The sequence below is a fragment of the Myxine glutinosa genome, chromosome 2 (genome assembly GCF_964187855.1).
Source record: "Myxine glutinosa chromosome 2, kmMyxGlut1.1, whole genome shotgun sequence".
In the NCBI taxonomy this organism is placed as follows: domain Eukaryota; kingdom Metazoa; phylum Chordata; class Myxini; order Myxiniformes; family Myxinidae; genus Myxine; species Myxine glutinosa.
In genome coordinates this window covers 112,377,447-112,405,408 of record NC_136262.1, presented here as the reverse complement: position 1 = coordinate 112,405,408, position 27,962 = coordinate 112,377,447, and the positions used below count along the sequence as shown (strand labels likewise).

Below are 27,962 nucleotides of genomic sequence, written 5' to 3'. Positions count from 1 at the left end.
TCTGCAATCTCATTCCTAATTCCAAACAACCTCATCCTCATTTCATTCCAAACAACCTCATGCCATTCCATATTTGACCTAATTCCAAACAGCCTAATTCCTCATTCCACCTTCGACCTCATTCCTCATTCCATCTTCGACCTCATTCCTCATTCCAAACAACCTCATTCCAAACATCCTCACCCTCATTTCATTCCAAACAACCTAATTCCTCATTCCACCTTCGACCTCATGCCTCATTCCATCTCCGACCTCATTCCAAACAACCTCATTCCAAACACCGTCACCCTCATTTCATTCCAAACAGCCTCATTCCTCATTCCACCTTCGACCTCATTCCTCATTCCATCTCCGACCTCATTCCTCATTCCACCTTCGTCCTCATGCCTCATTCCATCTCCGACCTCATTACAAACAACCTCATTCCAAACACCCGCATCCTCATTTCATTCCAAACAGCCTCATTCCTCATTCCACCTTCGTCCTCATGCCTCATTCCATCTCCGACCTCATTCCTCATTACAAACAACCTCATTCCAAACACCCTCATCATTTCATTCCAAACAGCCTCAATTCCTCATTCCACCTTCGACCTCATTCCTCATTCCATCTCCGACCTCATTCCTCATTCCACCTTCGTCCTCATGCCTCATTCCATCTCCGACCTCATTACAAACAACCTCATTCCAAACACCCGCATCCTCATTTCATTCCAAACAGCCTCATTCCTCATTCCACCTTCGTCCTCATGCCTTATTCCATCTTCGACCTCATGCCTCATTCCAAACAACCTCATTCCAAACAACCTCATTCCATTCCATCTTTTACCTCAATTCCTCATTCCATACAATCTCAATCTAAATAATCTAATTCCTCATTTCACCTGGATCTCTACCTGTACTCGAGTTGTGATATATACGGTGGGATTTCCTTACTCCTATTACGGGCAAACAAAAGCACAACGCGCAGGTGAATCACACCTTACGCAGCGGCGATGACGTCAGCACGCCCACTGGCACGTCAGCTTCTCACTTTTGCGCACGTGACTGCGCTTCCCCCAATCGCTGAGTGTCTCCACCCGGGTACAGGTGTGGTCGGACCGAGTCGGTATCGCGGTTATCGGTGTATTGCGAGTCAAACGGTCACTTTTTAAATTTTCATCTGGTCGTTAAAGAGGCCTCAGGTGTGTGAAGTTACCTGGGTTGCTCGCGTGAAGGACACGGCGGTGAACAGTAAAAGTAGGACGAGCAGTGCAGGTGAGTTGTTTCTTCTCACTGAAGGAAATGGAGGAAAGGTTGTTGAACCAGTTCACACTTTACTTGTCCCCCTCCCCCATCCCCCAGGAGACCCGAACTTGGTTATTTTGTTGTGGATTGTGGTTTGGAGTAGTTTTGATTTACCACTCTTAAGGACAGGTGACATTTTAAAGTTTACTGGTACCTGAGGTTGAGATGCATGATTATGTTATCTAAAGGTCAGATTAAAGTGAACCAGGTACCGTGGGCAGGTGTGTGAGTTTGGCATATTGATTAATTAACATCTATTATTTATTAAACTCTCTATTATTCCGTGTCGACTCGAAGAAACTACAACCTGATTATTTTTGACGTTGTTTTATAACATTATTCAATTTGTGCTCAGCTTTTGTTGTTCCGTTTATTAATTTTTGGTGAACAATCAATTTTGTGTGTTTGTGAATCCCTACTTCCTCTTCCTGCCTCTCCCTTTCTCCTCTGCCTTCCTTCTGCCTCTTCTCTTCTTTTCCCCTTCCTCTCCCTCTGCCTCTCCCTCTCCCTCTGCCTCTCGATCTGCCTCTCCCTCTTCCCCTCGCTCTGCCTCTCCCTCTTCCCCTCCCTCTGCCTCTCCCTCTTCCCCTCCATCTGCCTCTCCCTCTTCCCCTCCATCTGCCTCTTCCGCTCCCTCTGCCTCTTCCCCTCCCTCTCCCTCTCCCCTCTTCCCCTCCCCTCTTCTCTTCCCCTCCCCTCTTCTCTTCCCCTCTTCCCCTCTTCCCCTCTTCCCCTCCCTTACCTCCCTCTCCTTTTTTTTTGTATACAAGATCGAGGCTCGTTTAAAGAGCTAACATTAATCACACAAAAAGCCAAACCGACACATAAAACACAAAAATAAGGGGAGTGGTAGACAAGATGGGGAGAGAGGGCGAAGGACACAAACACAACATTTGAGAGCAGGGACATCGAGAGAACTGTGGGAGGGAGAGGGCTTGGGGGGAGGTGGGAGAAGTATAAAACACATGAACACTGCAAGGACTTCCAGGAAATATGTTGGAATTTCGAAAAAGTGGATCTGGGGTGAATTAACGGGCGTAGACAAGATCAAGGTTTTGGATGGGGGAAGATAAGAGATGGTGGTGAACAGCTGTTTTAAAGACCTGGAGGGAGGAGTGGGATTGAAGGGAGTGTGGGAGTTTGTTCCAGAGGTGGGAGAAAAGGGGAATGAAAGAGTGAAGGTGAGCAGAGAGCCTAGACTTTGGCAGTTTAACCATAAGAGAGTTGCTGGCAGATCTTGTGCGACCTGCAGGAATATTTGGGGGACAGAGCACAGAGAGAGCTGGGGGAGAGGAGTCGGTAGAAGACAGAAAGACCACCAACCTGCCTGCGGTGAGTGAGTGAAAGGCCCTCGGAGGTAGCTTCATCGCAGGAGATTTCAATGATTCTGAAAGCTTTGGTTTCAACAGCGTGAAGTCGAGCAAGGTGTGAGGCAGGAGCACCAGCCCAGAGTGGGTAAGAGGGGAGCACCGGCCCTTCTCACTTCCCTCCCCTCCTCCCTCATCCCTACCTCCTCCCTCATCCCTACCTCCTCCCTCATCCCTACCTCCTCCCTCATCCCTACCTTTCCCCCTTCTCCTCTCCTATGTCTCGTCCCTCCTCCCTTCTCTCCACCCTCCTCCCCTCCCTCCCCCCCTCCTCCCCTCCCTCCCCCCCTCCTCCCCTCCCTCCCTCCAGCAATTGCATTTAGTTGGAACTTGTAAAAATAGATAGGATCACTTTGCGGAAGTGAGGAATTAGTTGGATGGCCATTTGGGAAATACCTAAAAATAATTTGGAAATTATACTACCGTTGGGTCTGAAAAGGAAGTTTTACCGTCGGTGTTCACTCAGCGATGATCTATGATAGTGCAACATGGTCTCTAACAAAGATGGAGAAAATGATTTATCACTACACAATGAACCGTGTTGAGATGATGTATTGGCTTGACCAAAGGGGGCACATACAGGGGGAACAAATGGATCGGACGGTAAATTTCCTCGACATTCTAGTCACGATCAACTGGACTGGACACGTAACCAGGACAGACAAGAGCTGGACACCAGAATGCCCTGGAAGAAGCAGAGGTGGTCAAAAGATCAGATGGAGATGAAATTTAACATTTCTTGGAATACAATGTTGCGCCAACTTGCATCGGGATGAGCAGGGTCGACCGTATCGAGGGAGGCCATCACCGTCTTCGTCCTGCAGTAGACTAGATGGGCTGATCGAATTGAGGTCACCCAACCACAAGCCCATGGATGAGGCTCAAGTTGGTGGGATCGCATACTCGGGACATTGCCATGGCCCACTACCCACAAGGCTCGTGTTCAATGCACTTATGGATTTTGAAGTTCACACCAATGATAGTTATGTGGAGTTCTGCTTCTTCCTCGGTGATGAAAGAGTCAATATGAAACTTAACAGGAGAGAGGGGGGGGGGCGGAGGGGGATCTAAAGCGAGAGTGCTGTAAACAAAACTAGAATGTGGTGTAGGTGGTACCAGTGGTGGTGGAAGAAAACGACAGCAATGATTTGTAGCCACTGCTTGTTGTTGCCATAAGTTGGTTAACTAATACAGATTGGCGAGTTGTCATGGATTACCACCAGAGAGGACCACGTTCACATCGACCGTGCTGTCTTCCTCGACTTAGTGAGACAACATGGTCGATATGAAAGGCGTGGAAGAATACCGACACTCGCTTCAAGCCAAAGGATACTGTGAACACAAAGGCGTTGAAGAGGTAACTAGAACAGCACTCAGTAGAAAGAGAGCATACCTCCACCTGGTTGGCCATATCACTCAATGGTGAAGAATCACTTTAAAGATTCTACTAGCTGGACCCGGATCCGGAACTTCACCAAAATCGAATATATTCTTCCTTGTCAGACACCAAACCGGTCCACCAAGTTTCGTCCAAATCCGTCCACAACTTTTTGAGATATCCTGCTATGTATAGTTTTGGCCCTGTCTCCCAATGGTGAAGAAACGCTTTTAAAAGTTCTAGTATCCGAATCCGGATCTTCACCAAAATCGAATCATTTCGTCGGTGTCACATACGGTACATCTCTGCCAAATGTCGCCTTGAAACTTGTGGGGTGACCACCAATGGGTGCATGGCGGCACAAGGAGAGGAATTGTAGGAGCAGGGCCTTGGAAGATGTAGTAAAGCTTGCCAGTGGAAATTGGATGGATCGTGGTGGTTGTGGTGGTGGTGGTGGTCAGTATTATTGTTGCTCTGAATTTTGTGTTTCGTTGAATGGTAGGGGTGGTTGGCTCGTTCTTTATCTCACCTCGTCATTCTGTGGGGAATTCGTCCAAGTCTTCCCGTGACGGTGGGACATTTGGAATGATCGGGTGTTCGGAATGTCAAGGTGTGTTTCGTTTGTGGAATCTTCTTCACCTGACTTGGCCATTTGCATGAACATCGTCCATCCGAACATGGCATAACTCCCGTGGGTATGTTGCATGCAGTTTCTCTCAAACATGGCGGAACGGAAAGTGAGGACGTGTTAGTTGAGCCAATGGGATTCGTTTATTTTTGTTTGTATTCATTATAAACATTCTCAAATTCTCTCGTACAGGTGTTCAGTTTGTCAGGAAACTCGGAATCAAAAGCGTGCTTTGTTGGATGCCCCATATCTTTAATTAATTGTTTTTTTTGCCTGAATCACCTGTGATCCGAACATTAGGTATTTGAAACAATGAGGCAAGTTGAACAGTTTTGTGTGACGGGAAGATGTCCGTTCAAAATGTCATCTTCCCGTACAATGATTACTGGCTTTGCCTGTGCCTGGCGTTCTCTAAAACCGATGACTCCGAAACCAGGTTCGAATCCCATTTACAATTCCCATTGTTCGCGGTCCTCGTGAATCGCGTAAAAGTACAATGTCCGCTCTCGTCTTCGTCTCGCGTGTGATTCGTGTTGAAACTTTTATTTTATTTATGTATTTATTTTTTAAGAGCATTTAAATAAATATATTTGACGGATTTTTTTTTTTAACATGACTTAAGACTTGTAGTGGAGCTGCCACACACATGGACATACAGACGCGTACATGAGACGACACCGGAAATGAGAGACAAGACATAGTCACTGAGCTTGGGGAGCGGTGGAGGTGCCATCACGACTCGGCTCTGGGTATCAGCGACGCCACAACGACTGCGCCCCTTTTAAACCGCACGCAGCAGGGCATTTCCTCTTCCTTATGGATTCCAATCTGTGGGGGTTGTCCATGCTCTTATCCTTTTAAATGCCAAATGTCAAACAAGGAAGCAGCACGTACCATGTTTAGTCTTTGGTATGACTCGGCCGCGGTTTGAACCACCTACGTCTCGGCCTCGGAGCAGCCGCTCTCACCATTACACCACCGGCTCTGGTTTGGCACGATTCATCATTATGATGAGATGCGGTGTCTCAAACGGTGTTTAAATAGATGAGGCAACAATGGAACCTGTTTGTTCATTATTGGGTCTGAACTTCTGCATGGAGCAACAGGTGTGGTGCATGTGCGTGCATGTTGTACACATTGTTTGAGGGACCCTGAAGTGTTGAATGAAGAACATTGAGTTATTTGATCTGTTTCGTTTTTTTGTGTTTTGTTAATGTTTTTGTACAAAGTTGAATGTCTGTTTGTGGAAATTTTGTTTTTTTACAGCCCATGGCTAATGGAAAGGGTGACGTGGAATGATAGGGGTTCCACAGCGATGAGACTGCCATTGATGGTAGGATAGAAATAAAGAATAAAGAAGTATCCCAAATGCAACAAAAGTGGAGACATAGACAGGACGAGGGAATCGAGTGGTCTGAGTTGACAATGAGAGTAATTCATTCATTCATGTCGTATGCCTGTGCCTGTGGGTGGTTGCATCTTTACTGTCAGTGCGGCTGTGCTGGTGATGCAGTGCCTCCTGTAGGTTAGAACAGAATGTTGTAATTTATTCAGGGAGCAGGTGATAGCTCACCTACTCTTTGCAAAGGACACTTTGCGATCATTAATGTCCACCAACTAATGCCGGTAGACAGGGCGCTCGTTTAACGTCCATCTGAGGGACGGCACACACATTGATTAATCGCCCTGCCGGAGACGGTTTCTAGTTGGGCCGAGTTTCAAACACAGGCTAGATAGCTCAAAGGTGAGTGTTCGTACCTCTAGGGCCTAGGCCATCCTGCCAGCTGACGAGTAGAAAATATTGACAACGGCAATGGGGTTTTATTATTTTTATTTTTTTGTATACAAGATTGAGCCTCGGGAAAGCTAACATTAATCGCGCAAAATGTCAAACCGACACATAAAACGTATAATAAGGGGAGTGGTAGACCAGATGGGGAGAGAGGGGGAAGCACAAACACAACATTTGAGAGCAGGGACATCGAGAGATCTGTGGAAGGGAGAGGGCTTTGGGGGGAGGGGGGAGGAGAGGTATAAAACACATGGACCCTGCAAGGACTTCTAGGAAAGAAGTTGGAATTTCAAAAAAAGTGAATCTGGGGTGAATGAGTGGGGGTAGAAAAGATGATGGTTTTGTTTGGGGGAAGATAAGAGATGGTGGGTTAAAACGAGATTATGGCTCCCCATTTTTAAGAAGAGCGAACAATGAAATTGGCCGATCTGGGGTGATTCCACGGTCTCAAAAAGGAGGATAAATGAGGGGAGGTAGAAGCTATGATGAAGGTAAGCAGGGTACTTGCATTTTAGCAAGGTGAGAAAGTTTTGATTACGAGCAATGAATTGAAATAAAGCATCTGTTTAAAGATTGTTAAATTTGATGACTGATGACAATTGTATGAAGGTTGTAGTTGCCTCGGTACTTGAAGTGCTTGGAGACTATATATACAGTCACGTGAAAAAGTAAGGACACCCCATGTAAAGTTTTGACTTTTTCAACATATTTCAACATACAGCTATTTGATCTTCATTTCAACAATATTGATAGATAAAGGTGATTTTGATAGTGATTTTCTTTTCTCCCCCCTGCCTCTCGCGGGCATCTTACCCTTTGTCCGGCGTTTTTAAAAACAGGACAAACGGATAGACAAAGAATTCTATATTGATTCTTTCTCTCCTCCCGGACACGTGCTTGTTCGCTCTCCTCCTCGTCTCGACTTGTGCACCCTCTGTATCTCGTTTTTCTTCCGCCTCTGCTCCTTCTTTCTCAAATCCACGTTCTCGCTTGGAGACTTTTCCCAGATTGTTTTTCATGGTTATCATGGTTCTGTTTGGATATTGTTGGAATATGTTTAAACTGCAGCCGTGATGCTGACGCCACCCTCCCCCCCCCCCCCCCCCCCCCCAGAATTTCCATGTTTTAAACGTTTCCCAGTGTGTACCCTGGTCAGAATAGGTACACCGTATCCCTGCGTGTCATAAGAGACGACTAAGAGGATTGGCGTTAGGAAGGGCATCCGGCCATAAAAACATTGCCTCAAAAAGAGAACCATGACAATAAAGGTGACATAATATAACAAATATCATGAAACATTTACATTTTGTAGTCCATTGTATAATTTAAATAAACATGAATACAAATTTCGCATGTGGAAAAAGTAAGTACACCCTTGGCTCTAATAGGTGGTATTGCCCCCTTTGGCAGAAACACCTCAAGAAGGCGTTTCTTATAACTGTCTACCAGTCTCTCATCGACTGGGAGAAATTTTTGCCGACTCCTCCATGCAGAATTCTTTCAACTGTGCGATGTTTGAAGGGTTTCTTGCATGCACAGCTCGTTTCAAATCCCCCCACAACATCTCGATGGGATTTAGATCCGGGCTTTGACTTGGCCATTCCAGAACCCTCCATTTCTTTTTTTTCAGCCATTCCTTGGTGGATTTACTGGTATGTTTAGGGTCATTGTCATGTTGCAAGGTCCACCTTCAGTTGAGCTTCAACTTTCCGAAAGATGGCCTCACATTATCCTCAAGCACCCACTGGTACAATGAAGAATTCATAGTGGATTCGATGATGGTGAGCTGCCCAGGCCCTGATGCAGCAAAGCTGCCCCAAACCATAATATTTCCACCACCATGCTTTGCAGTTGGTATCAGGTTCTTGTGGTCAAATGCTGTCTTTGGTTTTCGCCAAACATGTCTTCTGGTACTGTGGCTAAATAGCTCGACCTTTGACTCATCTGTCCAGAGCACATTGTTCCAGAAGTGCTGGTCTTTGCCTTGGTGTTCATTGGCAAACTTTAGTCTTGCCCTGATGTTCTTTCTGGACAGCAAAGGTTTCCTCCTGGCACACCTCCCATGTAGATCAAATTTGTACAGCCTCTTTCTAATGGTAGACTCGTGCACTTTGACATCAACAGTGGCAAGAGCTACCTGTAGGTCCCGTGATGACATTCTGGGGTTCTTCAAGACTTCTTTCAGCATCTTGCGGTCTGCTCTCGGGCTGAACTTGCGCTGGGGAGGCCTGGCCTGAACAAGTTGGCAGTTGTTTGGAATCTTCTCCACTTGTAGATGATCTTCTGGACAGTCGAATGATTGATTTCAAATTGTTTGGAGATCTTTTTATATCCCTTCCCAGACTCGTAGGCATCTATAACCTTCTTTCTGAAGGCATCAGAGAGCTCTTTTGATCTTGGCATGGTGACGCTGCACACTTCAACAACAATGGGCAAACCAAACTAAATGTCTGAGGTTTAAATAAGACAGGTTCCTCCAAGATCCTCTCTCACGATGTTCTAATCATTTGCACCTGAGCTGGTGCACCTGATTCTGATTTTATGTATTTGAAGTAGGGATAAATGTAGGGGTGTACTTTCTTTTTCCACATGCGAAATTTGCATTTATGTTTATTTAAATTATACAATGGACTACAAAATGTAAATGTTTCATGATATTTGTGATATTACATCACCTTTATCCATCAATATTGTTGAAATGAAGATCAAATAGCTGTATGTTGAAATATGTTGAAAAAGTCAAAACTTTACATGGGGTGTACTTACTTTTTCACGTGACTGTATAATTGTTTGTGGAATTTCTTGTTCGGCCTTGTTGGGCGTGAGTGTTTTGGATTTTATTGTTTGGACAAATGCAGAAACTTCCATCAAAGGTGCAAACCCTCTACTCGGTCATCACAATCTTCACATCCGGTTGTCATCAGCGGAGCCTGCCATTGGATGGTGGTGTAAAAGCTTGCGGAATGGCTAGCGCTCAATTCCAGGCATACATCGCTTTCTATGGAAGTTGACAAGGTATTATCGGCCTTTGGTGGATTAAAATCCATCATTTAACTTGTCCGCTCATGCAGATCGACTCGACCCTTCACGAAGAGCAGTGTTCTATTGAACTAAACCACTACCTTTTGGGGAAAAGTGGAAGGAAAAGCAAGATTGAACAGATGATAATTGGAGGGTTTTCTTTTCTTATTTATATATATATGAGACTCATGGAATAGCGAGATGTTTAAGGGTCAGCCCACAGGGGACAGGAAAAGGAGAGGAGCAAACTAATCGGCAAGTAAGAGCGTTCGGTTCGGTAGTGTTGGTGAGGGTAAAGATTCCTGGTACGGATGGAGGATGACATGATGGTGTTGCACCACCTGCTTGAAGCTCTGGAGGGAATATTGTGATTGAAAAGTTTCAGGAATAGGGTTCGATGGAAGTGAGAGTGTGGATTCGGGAGATGTTGGGTGTCCGCCTGGATTTTCAGCATTTAACTAGGAGTGGGTTATTAGAAGAGGAACAATAACTTAATAACCTGATGAACATGTATGTCTGGAAACAGGACCCATTGGAATATGAGAACACAAGACCCTGAACTGCCGACAGGGAGCCTGGCGGATTCTTTGTGGCATTGTGATGTAATGATAGCTTGAGTGTTTGCCACGAGGGTTTAGCCAAGCACCACCAATCGACCCCACTAATGTGGTCCTAAAATCTACAATTACTCTGGAAAGCTATTTTATATATTTTATTTCTTCGTGCAAATTGAATCGAGTTTGTTGAAGGTTACAGTGAATGCAGATGGAGGTAAAACGATGCGGATGCATTACAAATGATTGTGTTACTGGCAGTTTACCCACCCTTTGGGTAGATGGAGGATGAATATATGTTGTAAATAAAACCTGATGGATGTTTGTGTAATGAACGATTATATTGTACGTCATGAAAGTGATAAACCGTTGTTTGATTCATTCAAAACGTTATTGTGCATGAATGAGGCAGGGAATCCCAGGATGGTACTCGTATGGAACACCCGCTCCCTATGGGAAAGTAATACCCCTTCCCTCTGGTGGGGGTCAGTAAAGCACTTTGGCATGTGTGCTATGACACGGGTACAGTGCGCTATGACACGGGTACAGTGCGCTATGACACGGGTACAGTGCGCTATGCTACGTGTGCGGCGCGGTATGCGTACGTGCAGTGCGATATGACATGCGTTTGCAGTGCCATATGGCATGCGTACAGTGAATTGTGGTGCCGTGTACAGTACACTACGGCATATGTACAGTGTGCCGTCTGTGTACAGTGCACCATGTCGTGTACAGTGTGCTATGTCAAATCCTCTCCACAGCTGATTTGTAATATGCTCTCCCACCACCACTGGGTTGCACTATAAGTATGGTACAGTTTGGTACACCGTGGTTGACGACAAAAACACCCACCTACCATGGGGGGTTTTCTCTGCTTTTCATACCTGCTACATATACAGTACCTGAAATTTTTCGGTTTCATTATACAGATTACCTTGTTTTATGCACTTTTATTGTCTCCTTTGATTTGTTTGGTTCTGAATTACACAATGATTTCACTTGTTGGTTTATATTCACTGGGTTTGTCTGCCTTTGGTAAGATAATCAACTCAAGTAAGTTTTTGTCTCCCACACACAGACAAGGATCATCAACGATGGCAAATCTCGGATTCCAGCTGTTGGGGTTTACTTTGGCCCTATTTGGCTGGCTTGGGGTGATCGCATCTACGGCCATGCCCGAATGGAAACGATCTGCGTATGGTTCAGGCTCCATCATTACTGCCATATCGATATATGAAGGGCTCTGGATGTCTTGTGCATCGCAAAGTACGGGGCAGATCCAGTGCAAGATCTATGACTCTCTACTCAATCTTGATGGTGAGTCTCAAATGTTGGATGGATTAATAGACCTGAGCGTCCGTGTGAAGCTAATGATTGTTGCAGCAAGGTAGTCTATGAAGGGGCAATGCCTTGGTTTACAAAAAAAACTGGAACTGCACTCGGTAGAGAGCATACCTCCGCCTGGTTGGCCGTATCACTCAATGGTGAAGAATCACTTTAAAAATTCTACTACCCGGATCCGGATCCGAATCTTCACCAAAATTGAATCGATTCTTCCTTGTCACACACACAACCTGTCCAAGTTTCGGACAAATCCGTCCACAACTTTTTGAAATATCCTGTTATGTATCGTTTTTGGTCCTATCTCCCATTTGTGAAGAATTACTTAGAACAATTAAATAATTATCATATCCTAATTCATATTCAGATCTTCACCAAAATCTAATCAAATCATCCTTGCCGGACACCCAACCAGCCCACCAAGTTTCGTCCAAATCCGTTCACAACTTTTTGAGATTCCTGCTATATATCGTTTTTGGCCCTTTCTCCCAATGGTGAAGAATCGCTTAAAAATTCTAGTAGCTGGATCCGAATCCGGATCTTCACCAAAATCTAATCATTTCGTCCTTGTGACATACGCTACATCTCTGCTAAATTTAGTTCCGAATCCGTCCACAACCTTTTGAGATATTTTGTTCACAAACGGACAGACGGGTGAAAACATCACCTCCCTCCACCTTTGGTGGTGGAGGTAACTAGAATGGCACTCAGTAGAGAGCATACCTCCGCCAGGTGATCAGTTTACATTTTGTATCCTAGAGTAGACCAGAAAAATCACAATACAGAATTACATTTAATTGAAATAGTCCGTCCACAACTTTTTGAGATATCCTGCTATGTATCGTTTTTGGCCCTATCTCCCAATGGTGAAGAATCACTTTAAAAATGAAATAATTCTCATATCCGAATCCATATTTAGATTTTCACCAAAATCGAATCGAAACGTCGTTGTCGGACACCCAACCGGTCCACCAAACTTGGTCCACCAAGTTTCGTCCAAATCTGTCCATAATATTTTGAGATATCCTGCTATGTTTCGTTTTTGGCCCCACCAAGTTTCGTCCAAATCTGTCCATAATATTTTGAGATATCCTGCTATGTTTCGTTTTTGGCCCCACCAAGTTTCGTCCAAATCTGTCCATAATATTTTGAGATATCCTGCTATGTTTCGTTTTTGGTGCCATCTCCCAATGATGAAGAATCACTTAAAAATTCTAGTAGCCGGATCGGGGTCTGGATTTTCACCAAAATCTAATCACTTCGTCCTTGTCACATACACTACATCTCTGCCAAATTTTGTCTGAATCTGTCCACAACTTTTTGAGATATCTTGTTCACAAATTGACAGACAACCAGGCAGACAACCAGACAGACGTGAAAACATAGCCTCCATCCACCTTTGGTTGCGGAGGTAAAAATTGTCGTGTGTGTGTGTGTGTGCGTCAGTCAAAAATGACGGGTTGGAGAAATGGTAACAACATATTAAATGAGACGGGAAAATGTGATGTTCTGAAGCAAGAAGCATTGTTTAAAAACACCTGCACAGCGTCTTCAGAAAACTTTCACACCCCTTGACTTTTTCACATTTTGTTGTTGCAGCCTGAATTAAAAATGGATTAAATTGAGATGTTTTTTTTTTGGTCACTGATCTACACATATGTGTAATAGCAATATATATATACACACACCACAGCACACCACACCACACGCGCGTAGTTTGTAGCGTGCTGAGTATTGACTCGAATTCATATTTTCTTTCATGCAAATTAACGAACCTTCCATGCATGTGCTTTCGAGTCATCCAGAGATGAAGGCAACTTTGCACACTCGGCACAGTAAGGGTAACAACTTGAACTTGATGAAATACTTTCACCTGGTCAAGGCCTGGAGAAGGTAATGATATTGTTCCATACCTCCATTGGCAGACTGTTACTATGACCAATAGAAGACTGGCTGAGGCCTAAAGATGGCAAATTATTGGGATGAACTATGCTGGAATGTCCTACAGTGAAATTCAACATCAATTGGACTTCTATCTGACTCGTCAACAAACCAATGATGTTAATGTACTGTCTTTGTTATAAAGATGCGGACACGCAGAGAGCATCAAGCACCATCTTTATTCCAGGCAACGGCAACGCAGGCCTCACTCGGCCATACACGGCACTACAGGTAAAGATGGGCCTCGATTTGGACGACTCGTGGTGACATCGAATCGAGAGAGTGCAGCTCTGATCAGGCTTGTCAGATGCATTTCCTTTTGCCAACGCACAGCGTTGTGGCATGATTGGAATCTCCCTTGGAGGTTATCCACAAGAACTTTCTGGAACCAGCTTCGTGCTGCAGATTACAAATCCAGGAGATCGATGAAATGCGCTCTTCTCACCCCAGAACACAAAGCTAGCCGCTTGGCCTGGTGCTGGCACGTCAACACTGGAATCTCGCATGCTTGATCCATTGGCCTGATCAGAGTCGATTTTTCTTACATGCGACTGATGGTCGATCTCAGATTTGCTGGAAACTTAACGTGACCAATACACCCAATAGCATTGTGGAGTCCTTTCTGTTTGGTGGTTGATCCAATAGATGGAGTTCCCTGCTCCGATTGTAAACTTTTCATTGTACCGAGTAACCTGTCGGGCATAAAGTTTTGGATTGCGATGATTGTGCGACATTTTGGATTGTATTGTTCCATGTTTTGATAACCACCCGTTTATCACAAGGCCGGTAATAATAGATGACGATGCCAGACCCGACCGTTCATATGCATTTACCGACTTCCTGAAACGATGGAAGCGCAACATCGACCTGGCCAGCACAGAGTCCTCATTTTAATTCTATAGAGCTACGAGGGGAATGGGGGGGATTCATAACGATATTGTTATGAAAAAATTGCATACATGTTAAGATATGGGGGTTCATGTAAGACTAGGTACCCATCCCAATCGACATGGTATCTGGCCGCCATCTTGAATTTCAAAACGGCAGCCATTTAAATCTGTTATCCGTCATATTTCAGCTTTAGTTAATATAGAAACATGATCTTGGTGTCTAATCTTAACCATTTTCAGGGTTGGTGAATCCATTTCTGCGATATTCAAGATTGCCGATATGCCGAAATCAACATTTTTATAACTTTGCTTCTCTGCAACAAGGAAAAGTGATATTTGTGCTTAACCTCATATTTTTGGGGTTAATATATCTAAATATGTTATAACCATAGCTCCAGTCACGTGAAAAAGTAAGTACACCCCATGTAAAGTTTTGACTTTTTCAACATATTTCAACATACAGCTATTTGATCTTCATTTGAACAATATTGATGGATAAAGGTGATATAATATAACAAATATCATGAAACATTTACATTTTGTAGTCCATTGTATAATTTAAATAAACATAAATGAAAATTTTGCATGTGGAAAAAGTAAGTACACCCCTACATTTATCACTACTTCAAATACCTAAAATTAGAATCAGGTGCACCAGCTCAGGTGCAAATGATTAGAACATCGTCAGAGAGGATCTTGGAGGAACCTGTCTTATTTAAACCTCAGACATTTAGTTTGGTTTACTCTTTGTTGTTGAAGTGTGCGGCGTCACCATGCCTAGATCAAAAGAGCTCTCCGAGGCCTTCAGAAAGAAGGTTATAGATGCCTACGAGTCTGAGAAGGGATTTAAAAAGATCTCCAAACAATTTGAAATCGATCATTCGACTGTCCAGAAGATCATCTACAAGTGGAGAAGATTCCAAACAACTGCCAACTTGTTCAGCCCAGGCCGCCCCAGCAAGTTCAGCCCGAGAGCAGACCGCGAGATGCTGAAAGAAGTCTCTAAGAAGGAAGAACCCCAGAATGTCATCACGGGACCTACAGGTAGCTCTTGCCACTGTTGATGTCAAAGTGCACGAGTCTACGATGAGAAAGAGGCTGCACAAATTTGATCTGCATGGGAGGTGTGCCAGGAGGAAACCTTTGCTGGCCAGAAAGAACACCAGGGCAAGACTAAAGTTTGCCAATGAACACCTTGGCAAAGACCAGCACTTCTGGAACAATGTGCTCTGGACAGATGAGTCAAAGGTCGAGCTATTTGGCCACAGTACCAGAAGACATGTTTGGCGAAAACCAAAGACAGCATTTGACCACAAGAACCTGATACCAACTGCAAAGCATGGTGGTGGAAATATTATGGTTTGGGGCAGCTTTGCTGCATCAGGGCCTGGGCAGCTCACCATCATAGAATCCACTATGAATTCTTCATTGTACCAGAGGGTGCTTGAGGATAATGTGAGGCCATCTGTCGGAAAGTTGAAGTTCAATCAAAGGTGGACCTTGCAACATGACAATGACCCTAAACATACCAGTAAATCCACCAAGGAATGGCTGAATAGAAAGAAATGGAGGGTTCTGGAATGGCCAAGTCAAAGCCCAGATCTAAATCCCATCGAGATGTTGTGGGGGGGATTTGAAACGAGCTGTGCATGCAAGAAACCCCTCAAACATCGCACAGCTGAAAGAATTCTGCATGGAGGAGTGGGCAAAAAATTTCTCCCAGTCGATGTCAGAGACTGGTAGAGAGTTATAAGAAACGCATACTCGAGGTTGTTTCCGCCAAAGGGGGGAATACCACCGATTAGAGCCACGGGTGTACTTACTTTTTCCACATGCGAAATTTGCATTTATGTTTATTTAAATTATACAATGGACTACAAAATGTAAATGCTTCATGATATTTGTTATATTATATCACCTTTATCTATCAATATTGTTGAAATGAAGATCAAATAGCTGTATGTTGAAATATGTTGAAAAAGTCAAAACTTTACATGGGGTGTACTTACTTTTTCACGTGACTGTATGTAGAATTTCAAGATGGCTGCCATGCAAGCATGTTCCAGGAATTTGATCTGCGTCTCTTGGGGTCAAGGAATCCTGATTTGGATCATGTATGAATATCTATATGTTAACGTATGTCTGTTTTTACCTTCGTCATGTTTTTTGTATACTGAATCGAGGCTCGTGAAAGAGCTGACAACCGCGAGGGAAAGACAGCACAGGGGGACCGCGAGGGAAAGACAGTACAGGGGGACCGCGAGGGAAAGACAGTGTACAGGGGGACCGCGAGGGAAAGACAGTACAGGGGGACCGCGAGGGAAAGACAGCACAGGGGGACCGCGAGGGAAAGACAGCACAGGGGGACCATGAGGGAAAGACAGTACAGGGGGACCGTGAGGGAAAGACAGCACAGGGGGACCGCGAGGGAAAGACAGTACAGGGGGACCACGAGGGAAAGACAGCACGGGGGACCGCGAGGGAAAGACAGCACAGGGGGACCGCGAGGGAAAGACAGCACAGGGGGACCGCGAGGGAAAGACAGCACAGGGGGACCGGACCGCGAGGGAAAGACAGCACAGGGGGACCGCGAGGGAAAGACAGCACAGGGGGACCGCGAGGGAAAGACAGTACAGGGGGACCGTGAGGGAAAGACAGTACAGGGGGACCGCGAGGAAAAGCCAGTACAGGGGGACCGCGAGGGAAAGACAGCACAGGGGGACCGCGAGGGAAAGACAGCACAGGGGGACCGCGAGGGAAAGACAGTACAGGTGGACCGCGAGGGAAAGACAGCACAGGGGGACCGCGAGGGAAAGACAGCACAGGGGGACCGCGAGGGGAAGACAGCACAGGGGGACCGCGAGGGAAAGACAGCACAGGGGGACCGCGAGGGAAAGACAGCACAGGGGGACCGCGAGGGAAAGACAGCACAGGGGGACCGCGAGGGAAAGACAGCACAGGGGGACCGCGAGGGAAAGTCAGCACAGGGGGCCACGAGGGAAAGACAGCACAGGGGGACCGCGAGGGAAAGACAGCACAGGGGGACCGCGAGGGAAAGACAGCACAGGGGGACCGCGAGGGAAAGACAGCACAGGGGGACCGCGAGGGAAAGACAGCACAGGGGGACCTGAGGGAAAGACAACACAGGGGGACCGCGAGGGAAAGACGGCACAGGGGGGGACCGCGAGGGAAAGACGGCACAGGGGGACCGCGAGGGAAAGACAGCACCAGACAGTTTTAGCCATATAAGTGGTGCCAATGCACATATTTATGAAAGGAAATCTCAATTTGATACAGAATGGACACCACTAATGCTTACACACGTTCATGTAGTTGATCTCGGGCTACTCCATTTAAAAACGTTGCAGGGATGACAGATAGGAACACTTTTCCGACCCACACGGACACTATTTGAATCGGGTTCTATGAGGAACTTGCAGTATAGTGAAGGAGCTGGGCTCCAACGCGAGTTGAAAGAATTGACGCGACCAAAGATGGAAATTCGTCCGAGTAGGTTTAATAAATGTATCACACTCGGGTACTCTGAAAAGCCCGTTTATCGGGCAGCAATATATATACACATTTATGTCGGGAAGTTTGCCCGGCAAAAGCTCTACCAGGCATGCCCGGGTATCAAGGGCGAGCCTTGGAAAGGCGAGTCTGGACCTGCCCGGGCGTGTTTGGCTGCGGCCTGGCAAGTCGAGGCTGGGCGTGCCCGGGCGCTCTGGACGAGCACTGGAAAGGCGAGAGCGGGCATGCCCGGACGCTCTGGGCGAGCCCTGGAAAGGCGATAGCGGGCATGCCCGGACGCTCTGGGCGAGCCCTGGAAAGGCGATAGCGGGCATGCCCGGATGCTCTGGGCGAGCCCTGGAAAGGCGATAGCGGGCATGCCCGGACGCTCTGGGCGAGCCCTGGAAAGGCGAGAGCTGGCATGCCCGGGAAAGATGAGACCGGGCGTGCCCGGGAGGTTCGGGCGTGCCCGGGAACAGTGAGTCCGGGCATGCCCGGGAGAGGCGCGTCTGGCCGTGTTCTGGCCGGTGCAAGGCGATTGTGTGCATCCAGCGGTAACCGCTACACACGCCCCTCCAGAATCGACCTGCACCGGCAGGGTCAATTTAAGGGGGGTCCGGATGACCCGGCCGAAGCGACCCCTGAAGGGTCATGGGGAGGGGTCCGACGTGGTGGTGGGTGGTCGAGCGGGGGGAACTGTGGACGGGGGGCGGCCTCGCCGCGGAGGAAGGGCCAACCGTGGTGGTCGGTCGACGTCCATGTGCGTCCATGTTTGAGGCGGTCCACAGAAATCCGGTCCGGCCGGCCGCCGAAGTCGACGATGAAAGACTTGTCGCCCCGTCGCAGGACCCCGAAGGGCCCCGGAGTGGCCCCCGGTGCGCGTCATGACGCACAAAGACCTACTCCGCTGTGCGAAGCGCCAGGGGGACGTAGGACTGGGGGCCACCGTGGCGGGACGTCGGCACGGGGGCAAATCGTCGGGCGGCCTCCTGGAGGTCCGAGCGCTGGCGAGCGGCAGACCAGGGACTGGTAGCGTCGGGCACATTCGCCCGGGACGCGGAGCGGCTGGCCGTAGACGAGCTCGGCGGCGGACGCCTGGAGGTCTTCCTTGGGGGCCGTGCGAAGGCCCAAAAGGACCCACGGCAGCCGGTCGGCCCAACCGTCGTCCTGAAGGCCGGCCATGAGTGCGGCCTTCATGGAGCGGTGAAACCGCTTGCACAACCCATTGGCTTGGGGGTGGTAGGCCGTGGTGCGGTGCAGCGTGACCCCCAACGAACGGGCGACCGCGCCCCAAAGCTCAGACGTGAACTGTGGGCCGCGGTCGGACGAGATGTCCGCTGGTGCGCCGAAGCGCGCGACCCAGGTGGCGATGAACGCCTGCGCCACGTCGGCGGTGGTGGTGGAGGTGAGGGGCACGGCCTCCGGCCACCTGGTGGTCCTGTCCACCATGGTGAGCAGGTGGGTGAACCCCCGCGAGAGGGGCAGGGGACCCACCAGGTCCACGTGGACGTGGTCGAAACGCCGTTCAGGCACGGCGAAAGGTGCCAGGGGGGCCTGGGTGTGGCGGTGGACCTTGGCCCGCTGGCAGGCCGTGCAGGCGTTGGTCCAGTCGCGGATGTTTCGTCGAAGGCCGTGCCAGACGAAACGCGCCGACACCAGCTTCTGAGAAGCTTTCCGGCCCGGGTGAGAAAGGCCGTGGATGGAGGCGAAGATGCGGCGCTGCCAGGAAACGGGCACGATGGGGCGAGGCTGGCCCTGGGAGACGTCGCAGAGCAGGACGGTGCCCGCGAAGGGGATGTCGGCCAGGCGGAGGCCCGTGTCCGCCGCGCGGAGTGCCTGCACCGAGGCGTCGGTGGTCTGGTCGGCCGCCATGAGCGCGAAGTCCACGCCGAGGTGGACCGCGTTCGCGCTGGCCCGCGAAAGGCAGTCGGCCACGGCGTTGTCTTTGCCGGCGACGTGCTGGATGTCCGTGGTGAACTCCGACACGGCGGAGAGGTGGCGCTGCTGGCGGGCCGACCACGGCTCCGTGACCTTAGCCATTGCGTAGACCAACGGCTTGTGGTCGATGAAAGCCGTGAACGGGCGGCCCTCCAGGAGGTGTCGGAAATGGCGAACGGCCAGCAATAGCCCGAGCAGCTCGCGGTCGAACGTGCTGTAGTTTAACTCGTTCGGCCGGAGTTGCCGGCTGAAAAAAGCGAGTGGCTGCCAAACCCCGTCCACCCATTGCTCATGGACGGCGCCCACCGCGTAGTTGGAGGTGTCCGTAGTGAGGGCGATGGGCGCGTTGAGCACCGGGTGAGCCAGCAGCGTTGCGTCGGCGAGGGCCCGTTTGGCGCTGGCGAAGGCCGCGTCCATGGCCGCAGACCAAACAATGTCATGCTTGGCCGGCTTGCCCCGGAGGGCCTCATAAAGGGGCCGCATGAGCTGAGCAGCGCGGGGCACGAATCGGTGATAAAAATTCACCATGCCGAGGAACTCTTGGAGGGTCTTGATGGAACGGGGACGCGGGAACGTGGTGATGGCCTCGACCTTGGTCGGCAGCGGCACGGCCCCGGTCTTGGTGATGCGGTGGCCCAAAAAGTCAACGGTCGTCGCGCCGAAGTGGCATTTGACCGGGTTGACAATTAAGCCGTGCTCACTGAGGCGACCGAACAGTGTTCGGAGGTGGAGGAGGTGCTCGGCGCGGGACGTGCTGGCGACGAGGATGTCGTCCAGATAGATGAAAAGAAACGGCAGGTCGCGCAGCACGCCGTCCATCAAGCGCTGGAACACCTGGGCCGCGTTCTTGAGGCCAAACGGCATCCGCAAAAATTCGAACAGGCCGAACGGCGTGATGACGGCCGTCTTCGGGACGTCGGCCGCCCGGACAGGTACCTGGTGGTAGCCCCGTATCAGGTCAATTTTCGAAAAGATGACCCGTCCCGCCAAACGGGCGGAAAAGTCCTGAATATGCGGGATCGGGTACCTGTCGGGGGTGGTAGCGTCATTGAGACGGCGGTAGTCGCCACACGGGCGCCATCCACCCCCCGGCTTTGGCACGATGTGCAGTGGCGAGGCCCACGCGCTATCGGAGCGCCGCACGATGCCGAGGTGCTCCAACGCGTCGAATTCGGCCTTCGCCACGGCGAGCTTGGCTGGGTCGAGGCGGCGGGCCCTGGCGTAGACCGGCGGGCCCGTAGTGGGTATGTGGTGCTCGATCCCGTGCCGCACCGCGACGGCCGAAAACGTCGGCCGCGTGAGGGCCGGGAATTCCACGAGCAGGCGAGCGAACTCGTTCGTTGCCGGGAGGGCGCACGCCAGTTCGGTCGGCGCGGAGCTGCTCATTGTGCACGCCAGGGAGCTGAAGGTCTCGGCGTGGACAAGGCGACGTCGTTTGACGTCGACCAGCAGCCTGTGCGCGCAGAGGAAGTCGGCGCCCAGCAAAGCCACGGGGACGCTGGCGGTAACAAAAGTGCATTGAAAGCGCTGGCTGCCGAAGCAGAGGGTGACGACGCGTGGGCCGAAAGTGCGTATGGCCGAGCCATTAGCAGCGACCAAAGAGGGGCCGCAAACTGCGTCCCGCCTGTCCTGCTCGGAGGCGGGTATGACGCTCAGTTGGGCGCCGGTGTCGCACAGGAAACGCCGCCCAGACGCTTTGTCCCGAATAAACAGCAAGTTGCCCGAGTGGCCGGCGCTCATGGCTGGGAATGAACGCCGGCCCGGCCGTTTCCCGACCTGCCGAAAGTGCACGGGGGCCGGCACGTCCGAGCCTTGTGTCCGAACCTGGCGTGGTAATAACACCACGCCCGGTCAGGTGGAGGCCCCGGCCGTCGTGTCGGAAGTGGGCGGTGCGGCGTGGCGGCCGCCAGTTGCACCGGCAGTTCGGCCTCCAACCGCGCAGGGCGCTCGGGCGTCGTGGGCGTCGCCTCGGACGGCGGCGGGCTCCAGGTAACCGCGCCGATGTGCTGGCCCGCCGAGGAGATCTTATCGGCTTCCCTGGCGAGGGCGCGGGAATCCGTGATCAACTTGCCAGCCAGGGCGAGGCGTACCGGGTGAGGCAGCTGGCGAAGGAACAGCTCGCGGAACAGAAAATCCGGAGTGTGCTCACCGAGCAACGAGAGCATATAGTCCATGCGCTCGGACGGGCGCGTGTCGCCGAGCTCGGGCAGGTCAAGCAGGCGCCGTGCGCGTGCTGCCGGTGAGAGGGCGAAAGCGTCGAGGAGGAGCGTCTTCAGCGCGTCGTATTTGTCAGCAGCCGGCGGGTGCTGGAGGAGGCTCAAGGCGCGGGCCACGGTGGCGGAACCGAGCGCCGCCACAACATGGTGGAAGCGGGTGTCGTCCGCGGTGATGCCTCGCAGGGCGAACTGGGAGTCCGCCTGGGCGAACCAAACAGCCGCGTGAGCCTCCCAGAAGGTAGGCAGTTTAAGACTCACTGCCGTGTCCATGTCAGTAGGTCACCAATGAAGGAGCTGGGCTCCAACGCGAGTTGAAAGAATTGACGCGACCAAAGATGGAAATTCGTCCGAGTAGGTTTAATAAATGTATCACACTCGGGTACTCTGAAAAGCCCGTTTATCGGGCAGCAATATATATACACATTTATGTTGGGAAGTTTGCCCGGCAAAAGCTATACCGGGCATGCCCGGGTATCAAGGGCGAGCCTTGGAAAGGCGAGTCTGGACCTGCCCGGGCGTGTTTGGCTGCGGCCTGGCAAGTCGAGGCTGGGCGTGCCCGGGCGCTCTGGACGAGCACTGGAAAGGCGAGAGCGGGCATGCCCGGACGCTCTGGGCGAGCCCTGGAAAGGCGATCGCGGGCATGCCCGGACGCTCTGGGCGAGCCCTGGAAAGGCGATAGCGGGCATGCCCGGACGCTCTGGGCGAGCCCTGGAAAGGCGATAGCGGGCATGCCCGGACGCTCTGGGCGAGCCCTGGAAAGGCGATAGCGGGCATGCCCGGACGCTCTGGGTGAGCCCTGGAAAGGCGAGAGCTGGCATGCCCGGGAAAGACGAGACCGGGCGTGCCCGGGAGGTTCGGGCGTGCCCGGGAACAGTGAGTCCGGGCATGCCCGGGAGAGGCGCGTCTGGTCGTGTTCTGGCCGGTGCAAGGCGATTGTGTGCATCCAGCGGTAACCGCTACACAAGCATCTTTTTCTTTTTTTTACCTCCCATTTTTGTAATTATCTTCCTGTCCCCCATTTGAGAATGGAAAAGCCCTTATTTGTACTCGTATGGATTATAAAGGTGAGTGACATGTTATACAACATGCGGAGTACCACTTCCCTATTCCCATGGAGAAGCGCATGTTCAAATACCAGTCATTGTTATGTGCATCATGCAGTAAAACGATCTTGCTGTCACCACATGCTCCCATACAGCTCCAGGGTGCGGTGCACTGTACACTCAATGACCGACATTTACATCCCTTCTTGCACCAACTCGTAGCATGACGTCGCTGCCTCTGGTAGTTCAGTCCAGAAAACTTCCCTTTCTGAATCAGTTGCACTTCAACCCTGGAGTCCAGGACTAGGCAGATGGGGAGCTGGCACAAGAGCTTGTAACCACACATGACCTGCTTGGTATACCACGCCCTTTTTGTAACGACACACAACCTGCTTGGTATACCACGCCCTTTTTGTAACGACACACAACCTGTTTGGTATACCACGCCCTTTTTGTAACCACACACAACCTGTTTGGTATACCACGCCCTTTTTGTAACCACACACAACCTGCTTGGTATACCACGCCGTTTTTGTAACCACACACAACCTGCTTGGTATACCACCCTTTTTGTAACCACACACAACCTTTTGTAACCACACACCACACAACACACACCCTGGTGTTGGGCTAGCGGCTAGGGTGCCGGCTTAGGATCCTAGGATCCTGGGTTCGAATCCCGGTCGATCGCTGAATTAATGCCAGAGGGGTTGACTCAGCCTGTCATCCTTGCGAGGTCGGCTAATTGAGTACCAGTTCACTGTTAATTCGCTGTTTGTCGTTAAAGGCGGCAAAAAGGGTTGGCGTCAGGAAGGGCATCCGGCCGTAAAACATTGCTTCAAAAAGGGGACCGAAAAACAACAACAACCACGGTTCCCGAAAAAGGCCAACCCCCGCTTTGCGGGGGAAAATGGCCTCTAAAGGTGGTTATTATTTATACACAACCTGCTTGGTATACCACCCTTTTTGTAACCACACACAACCTGCTTGGTGTACCACCCTTTTTGTAACCACACACGACCTGCTTGGTGTACCACCCTTTTTGTAACCACACACAACCTGCTTGGTATACCACCCTTTTTGTAACCACACACAACCTGCTTGGTGTACCACCCTTTTTGTAACCACACACAACCTGCTTGGTATACCACCCTTTTTGTAACCACACACAACCTGCTTGGTATACCACCCTTTTTGTAACCACACACAACCTGCTTGGTATACCACCCTTTTTGTAACCACACACAACCTACTTGGTATACCGCCCTTTTTGTAACCACACACAACCTACTTGGTATACCGCCCTTTTCGGAACCACACACAACCTGCTTTGTATATCGCCCTTTTTGTAACCACACACAACCTGCTTGGTGTACCACCCTTTTAGTAACCACACATAACCTGCTTGGTGTACCACCCTTTTTGTAACCACACATAACGTGCTTGGTATACCGCCCTTTTAGTAACCACACACAACCTGCTTGGTATACCACGCCCTTTTCGGAACCACACACAACCTGCTTGGTATACCGCCCTTTTCGGAACCACACACAACCTGCTTGGTGTACCACCCTTTTTGTAACCACACACAACCTGCTTGGTGTACCACCCTTTTTGTATCCACACACAACCTGCTTGGTGTACCACCCTTTTTGTAACCACACACAACCTGCTTGGTGTACCACCCTTTTTGTAACCACACACAACCTGCTTGGTGTACCGCCATTTTTACATGTTGGGCCAAAGCATCTTTTGATGTTGGGGATATTCTCAATGGTCCAAGATGCAAGAGTAAACACTTCTTCCTTGTTTCATCCACCCTGCGAAGTGCACAAGTCACACTGTACATGATGATGATCAACTTTCCCGTCTCGAGTCTGAGTCGACTTCTTCTGGTCGTGGTGATAGGGTGAGGAGTAACCTTTCTGTTACAGCTGGTCAGGCAGTCCATGCTTACCACTATGGACCTCTTCCCACGGCCAAGGAATCTGGAAACATTGTCACAGCCACTTCGGGCATTAATAAACATCAATGCTTTGTCTATCACACCTAGCTCGTTGGCAATGGCGTGGATAGGACTATCGTGAAAGTGAGTACCAACGCCCAAGCTGACCCGTAGCTCATGAATTTCAAGAGCTTCAAAATGCCCCACAGCAAAAACAAGAACATTTGTATCTACCGTGTGGATTGCCACTTTGTGAAGGCCTTGTTTTGCATAATGTGCCACGTGGAGTGATACGCTCGTGTCCGCCTCCCCTTTGAATGTTAAGAATGTGTTTTTACATTCCCTGGTAAAACCTTTTTTGGACTGTATTGCTTCAAAATGATTATCGGAGCAATGCCGTCTATGAAAGGGGTTTTACAAGTCCTACTGTACATGACGATAAGCTTTTTTTTTTGCACTTTTTTTTTTTTGAACACAGTCCATTAATGTGACGTACATTCCCATTTTTTTGGTTATTTCGTACTTAAATTTTTTTTTTTAACACAGTCCATTAATGTGACGTGCATTCCCATTGTTGGTTATTTCGTACTTAAATTTATTTTTTTTGAACACTCCATTAATGTGACGTGCATTCCCATTGTTGGTTATTTCGTACTTAAATTTATTTTTTTTGAACACTCCATTAATGTGACGTGCATTCCCATTTTTTTAGTTATTTCGTACTTAAATTTTTTTGTTTTTTAACAGTCCATTAATGTGACGTGCATTCCCATTTTTTTGGTTATTTCGTACTTAAATTTTTTTGTTTTTTAACACAGTCCATTAATGTGACGTGCATTCCCATTTTTTTGGTTATTTCGTACTTAAAATGTTTTTTTTTTTTTACTTGCATTAGTTATAGTTTTTTATTTATTTATTTATTTTTAAACTTTTCTTTTCTTAATGTTTATCTTACACGTGTTCAAAAAAAAAAAAAAAAGGAAATAAATGTATACATGTGTACTAAATGTATGTAATGTGTATATAATATCCTCCCCCTCTCCCAGGCTCTCTCCAAGCCGCCAGAGCGCTGATGGTCTTGTCGGCCGTGCTCTGTTTCATTGGCATCTGCATCGCAATTGTGGGCATGAAGTGCACCCGCATGATGAGTGACGACGAGGTCAAAAAGGGTCGTGTTGCCATCGTTAGTGGTGCGATCTTTATGATTGGAGGTTAGTTTGGGTGATTATTATTGGGTGGGGGTATCCCGTGGTGTGTGACGTGGAAAGTTGTGCGTGGTGGGTAGCCCCGTCATTATGACTAGTTTTTGTGGTGGTGGTGGTGGTGGTGTTGACAGTGACATTCCCGCCTCTGTTTTGTAACGCAATCGTTTTATTTGTTTTTAATCCAGGTCTCTCCTGCCTTATTGCCGTGTCCTATTATACCCAGCGTATAATCTCGGCCTTCTATGATCTTTACACTCCCGTTCAATCTCGGTAAGTTTGTTTTAGATATAGATATATATATATATGATGGTCTTGGTCTTGTTGTATAGTCATAAATGGACCACTGTGGAGTTCACCCTGTGCATGTAGAGTGTAGACTAAATTCATGTGACCCCTAACCTGTGGTTTACAAGCAATTGCTCTTTGGGTTTGTAATGGCATTGTCTAACTTTTGCCAGAAACTTCCGGGTTTTTTCTCCCAGCTGTCGGACCCTACCCACTCATACCATTAGGAGACCCTGGGGATGATGGTCCAGTCGCTGGTTCCACATTGGCATTTTGAGTTCTCCGTAGTTGTCCCCAGCAGACCCGATAGAGACTGTTTTTTGAAAGAAAGCTGACTAATTGATTAGTTCACAAATTTATTTAATATGTACTGTACCGAAATTTTTAAGGAATACTTAAAATCATGGAGAAATATTAACATGAAAAACGATGCAAAAGCTTCCTCTGCCGCCATTTTTGTGAAAGTGTTTTTGAACATGTGAAGGTTAAGGCTCATGGATGGATTTTTGTGGAGTATATCGAGGCAAAAGTGCCTCCAGGTGAGAGGGCTCAGGGTGGATTGTACCTTTCAATTCTCAATCTTGTGATTTTAAAGTGACGTGGCTCAGACTTGTGAGCTGTCCTTTATACCAATCTGGTTTATGACTGACCCGACCTGTTTGCTCGTCCTGCAGGTACGAGATCGGCTCCGCCGTGTTTGTGGGCTTCGCTGGCTCCCTCCTCGTTATCCTGGGTGGATCTTTCTTGTGTTGTTCCTGCACGTCAACCCCACGATCGGTCAAACCCAGATCGCGTCCTGTTAATCCATCATCTGGTGTCCCGAGAAGCAACAAGGAATTTGTTTGATGTTTTAATCCATCTTTCTCACTCTCCCTCCAACCTCGCTCCCTGTCCAACCTCGCTCCCTGTCCAACCTCGCTCCCTGTCCAACCTCGCTCCCTGTCCAACCTCGCTCCCTGTCCAACCTCGCTCCCTGTCCAACCTCGCTCCCTGTCCAACCTCGCTCCCTGTCCAACCTCGCTCCCTGTCCAACCTCGCTCCCTGTCCAACCTCGCTCCCTGTCCAACCTCGCTCCCTCTCCAACCTCGCTCCCTCTCCAACCTCGCTCCCTCTCCAACCTCGCTCCCTCTCCAACCTCGCTCCCTCTCCAACCTCGCTACCTGTCCAACCTCGCTCACTCTCCAACCTCGATCCCTGTCCAACCTCGCTCCCTCGCCAACCTCGCTCCCTCTCCAACCTCGCTCCCTCTCCAACCTCGCTCCCTCTCCAACCTCGCTCCCTCTCCAACCTCGCTCCCTCTCCAACCTCGCTCACTCTCCAACCTCGCTCACTCTCCAACCTCGCTCACTCTCCAACCTCGCTCCCTCTCCAACCTCGCTACCTGTCCAACCTCGCTCACTCTCCAACCTCGATCCCTGTCCAACCTCGCTCCCTCTCCAACCTCGCTCCCTCTCCAACCTCGCTCCCTCTCCAACCTCGCTCCCTCTCCAACCTCGCTCCCTCTCCAACCTCACTCACTCTCCAACCTCGCTCCCTCTCCAACCTCGCTCCCTCTCCAACCTCGCTCCCTCTCCAACCTCGCTCCCTCTCCAACCTCGCTCCCTCTCCAACCTCGCTCCCTC

At 49.4% G+C, this 27,962-nt stretch overlaps 1 protein-coding gene across 2 annotated transcripts; it reads left to right on the top strand.

Moving 5' to 3' along the window:
- The first annotated feature begins 1,055 nt into the window (after positions 1-1,055).
- Positions 1,056-27,708, top strand: LOC137421410 (claudin-19-like). Of its 2 annotated transcripts, XM_068107443.2 has the most exons (6): positions 1,056-1,256; positions 9,310-9,466; positions 11,105-11,343; positions 25,897-26,061; positions 26,241-26,325; positions 27,015-27,708. In XM_068107443.2, exons 3-6 carry the CDS (start codon positions 11,121-11,123, stop codon positions 27,184-27,186), a joined length of 645 nt encoding a protein of 214 aa, XP_067963544.2. In that variant the 5' UTR covers positions 1,056-1,256; positions 9,310-9,466; positions 11,105-11,120; the 3' UTR covers positions 27,187-27,708. The 2 variants fall into 2 exon arrangements, with proteins under 2 accessions (XP_067963544.2, XP_067963543.2); XM_068107442.2 differs by lacking the exon at positions 9,310-9,466.
- Positions 27,709-27,962: the final 254 nt, after the last annotated feature.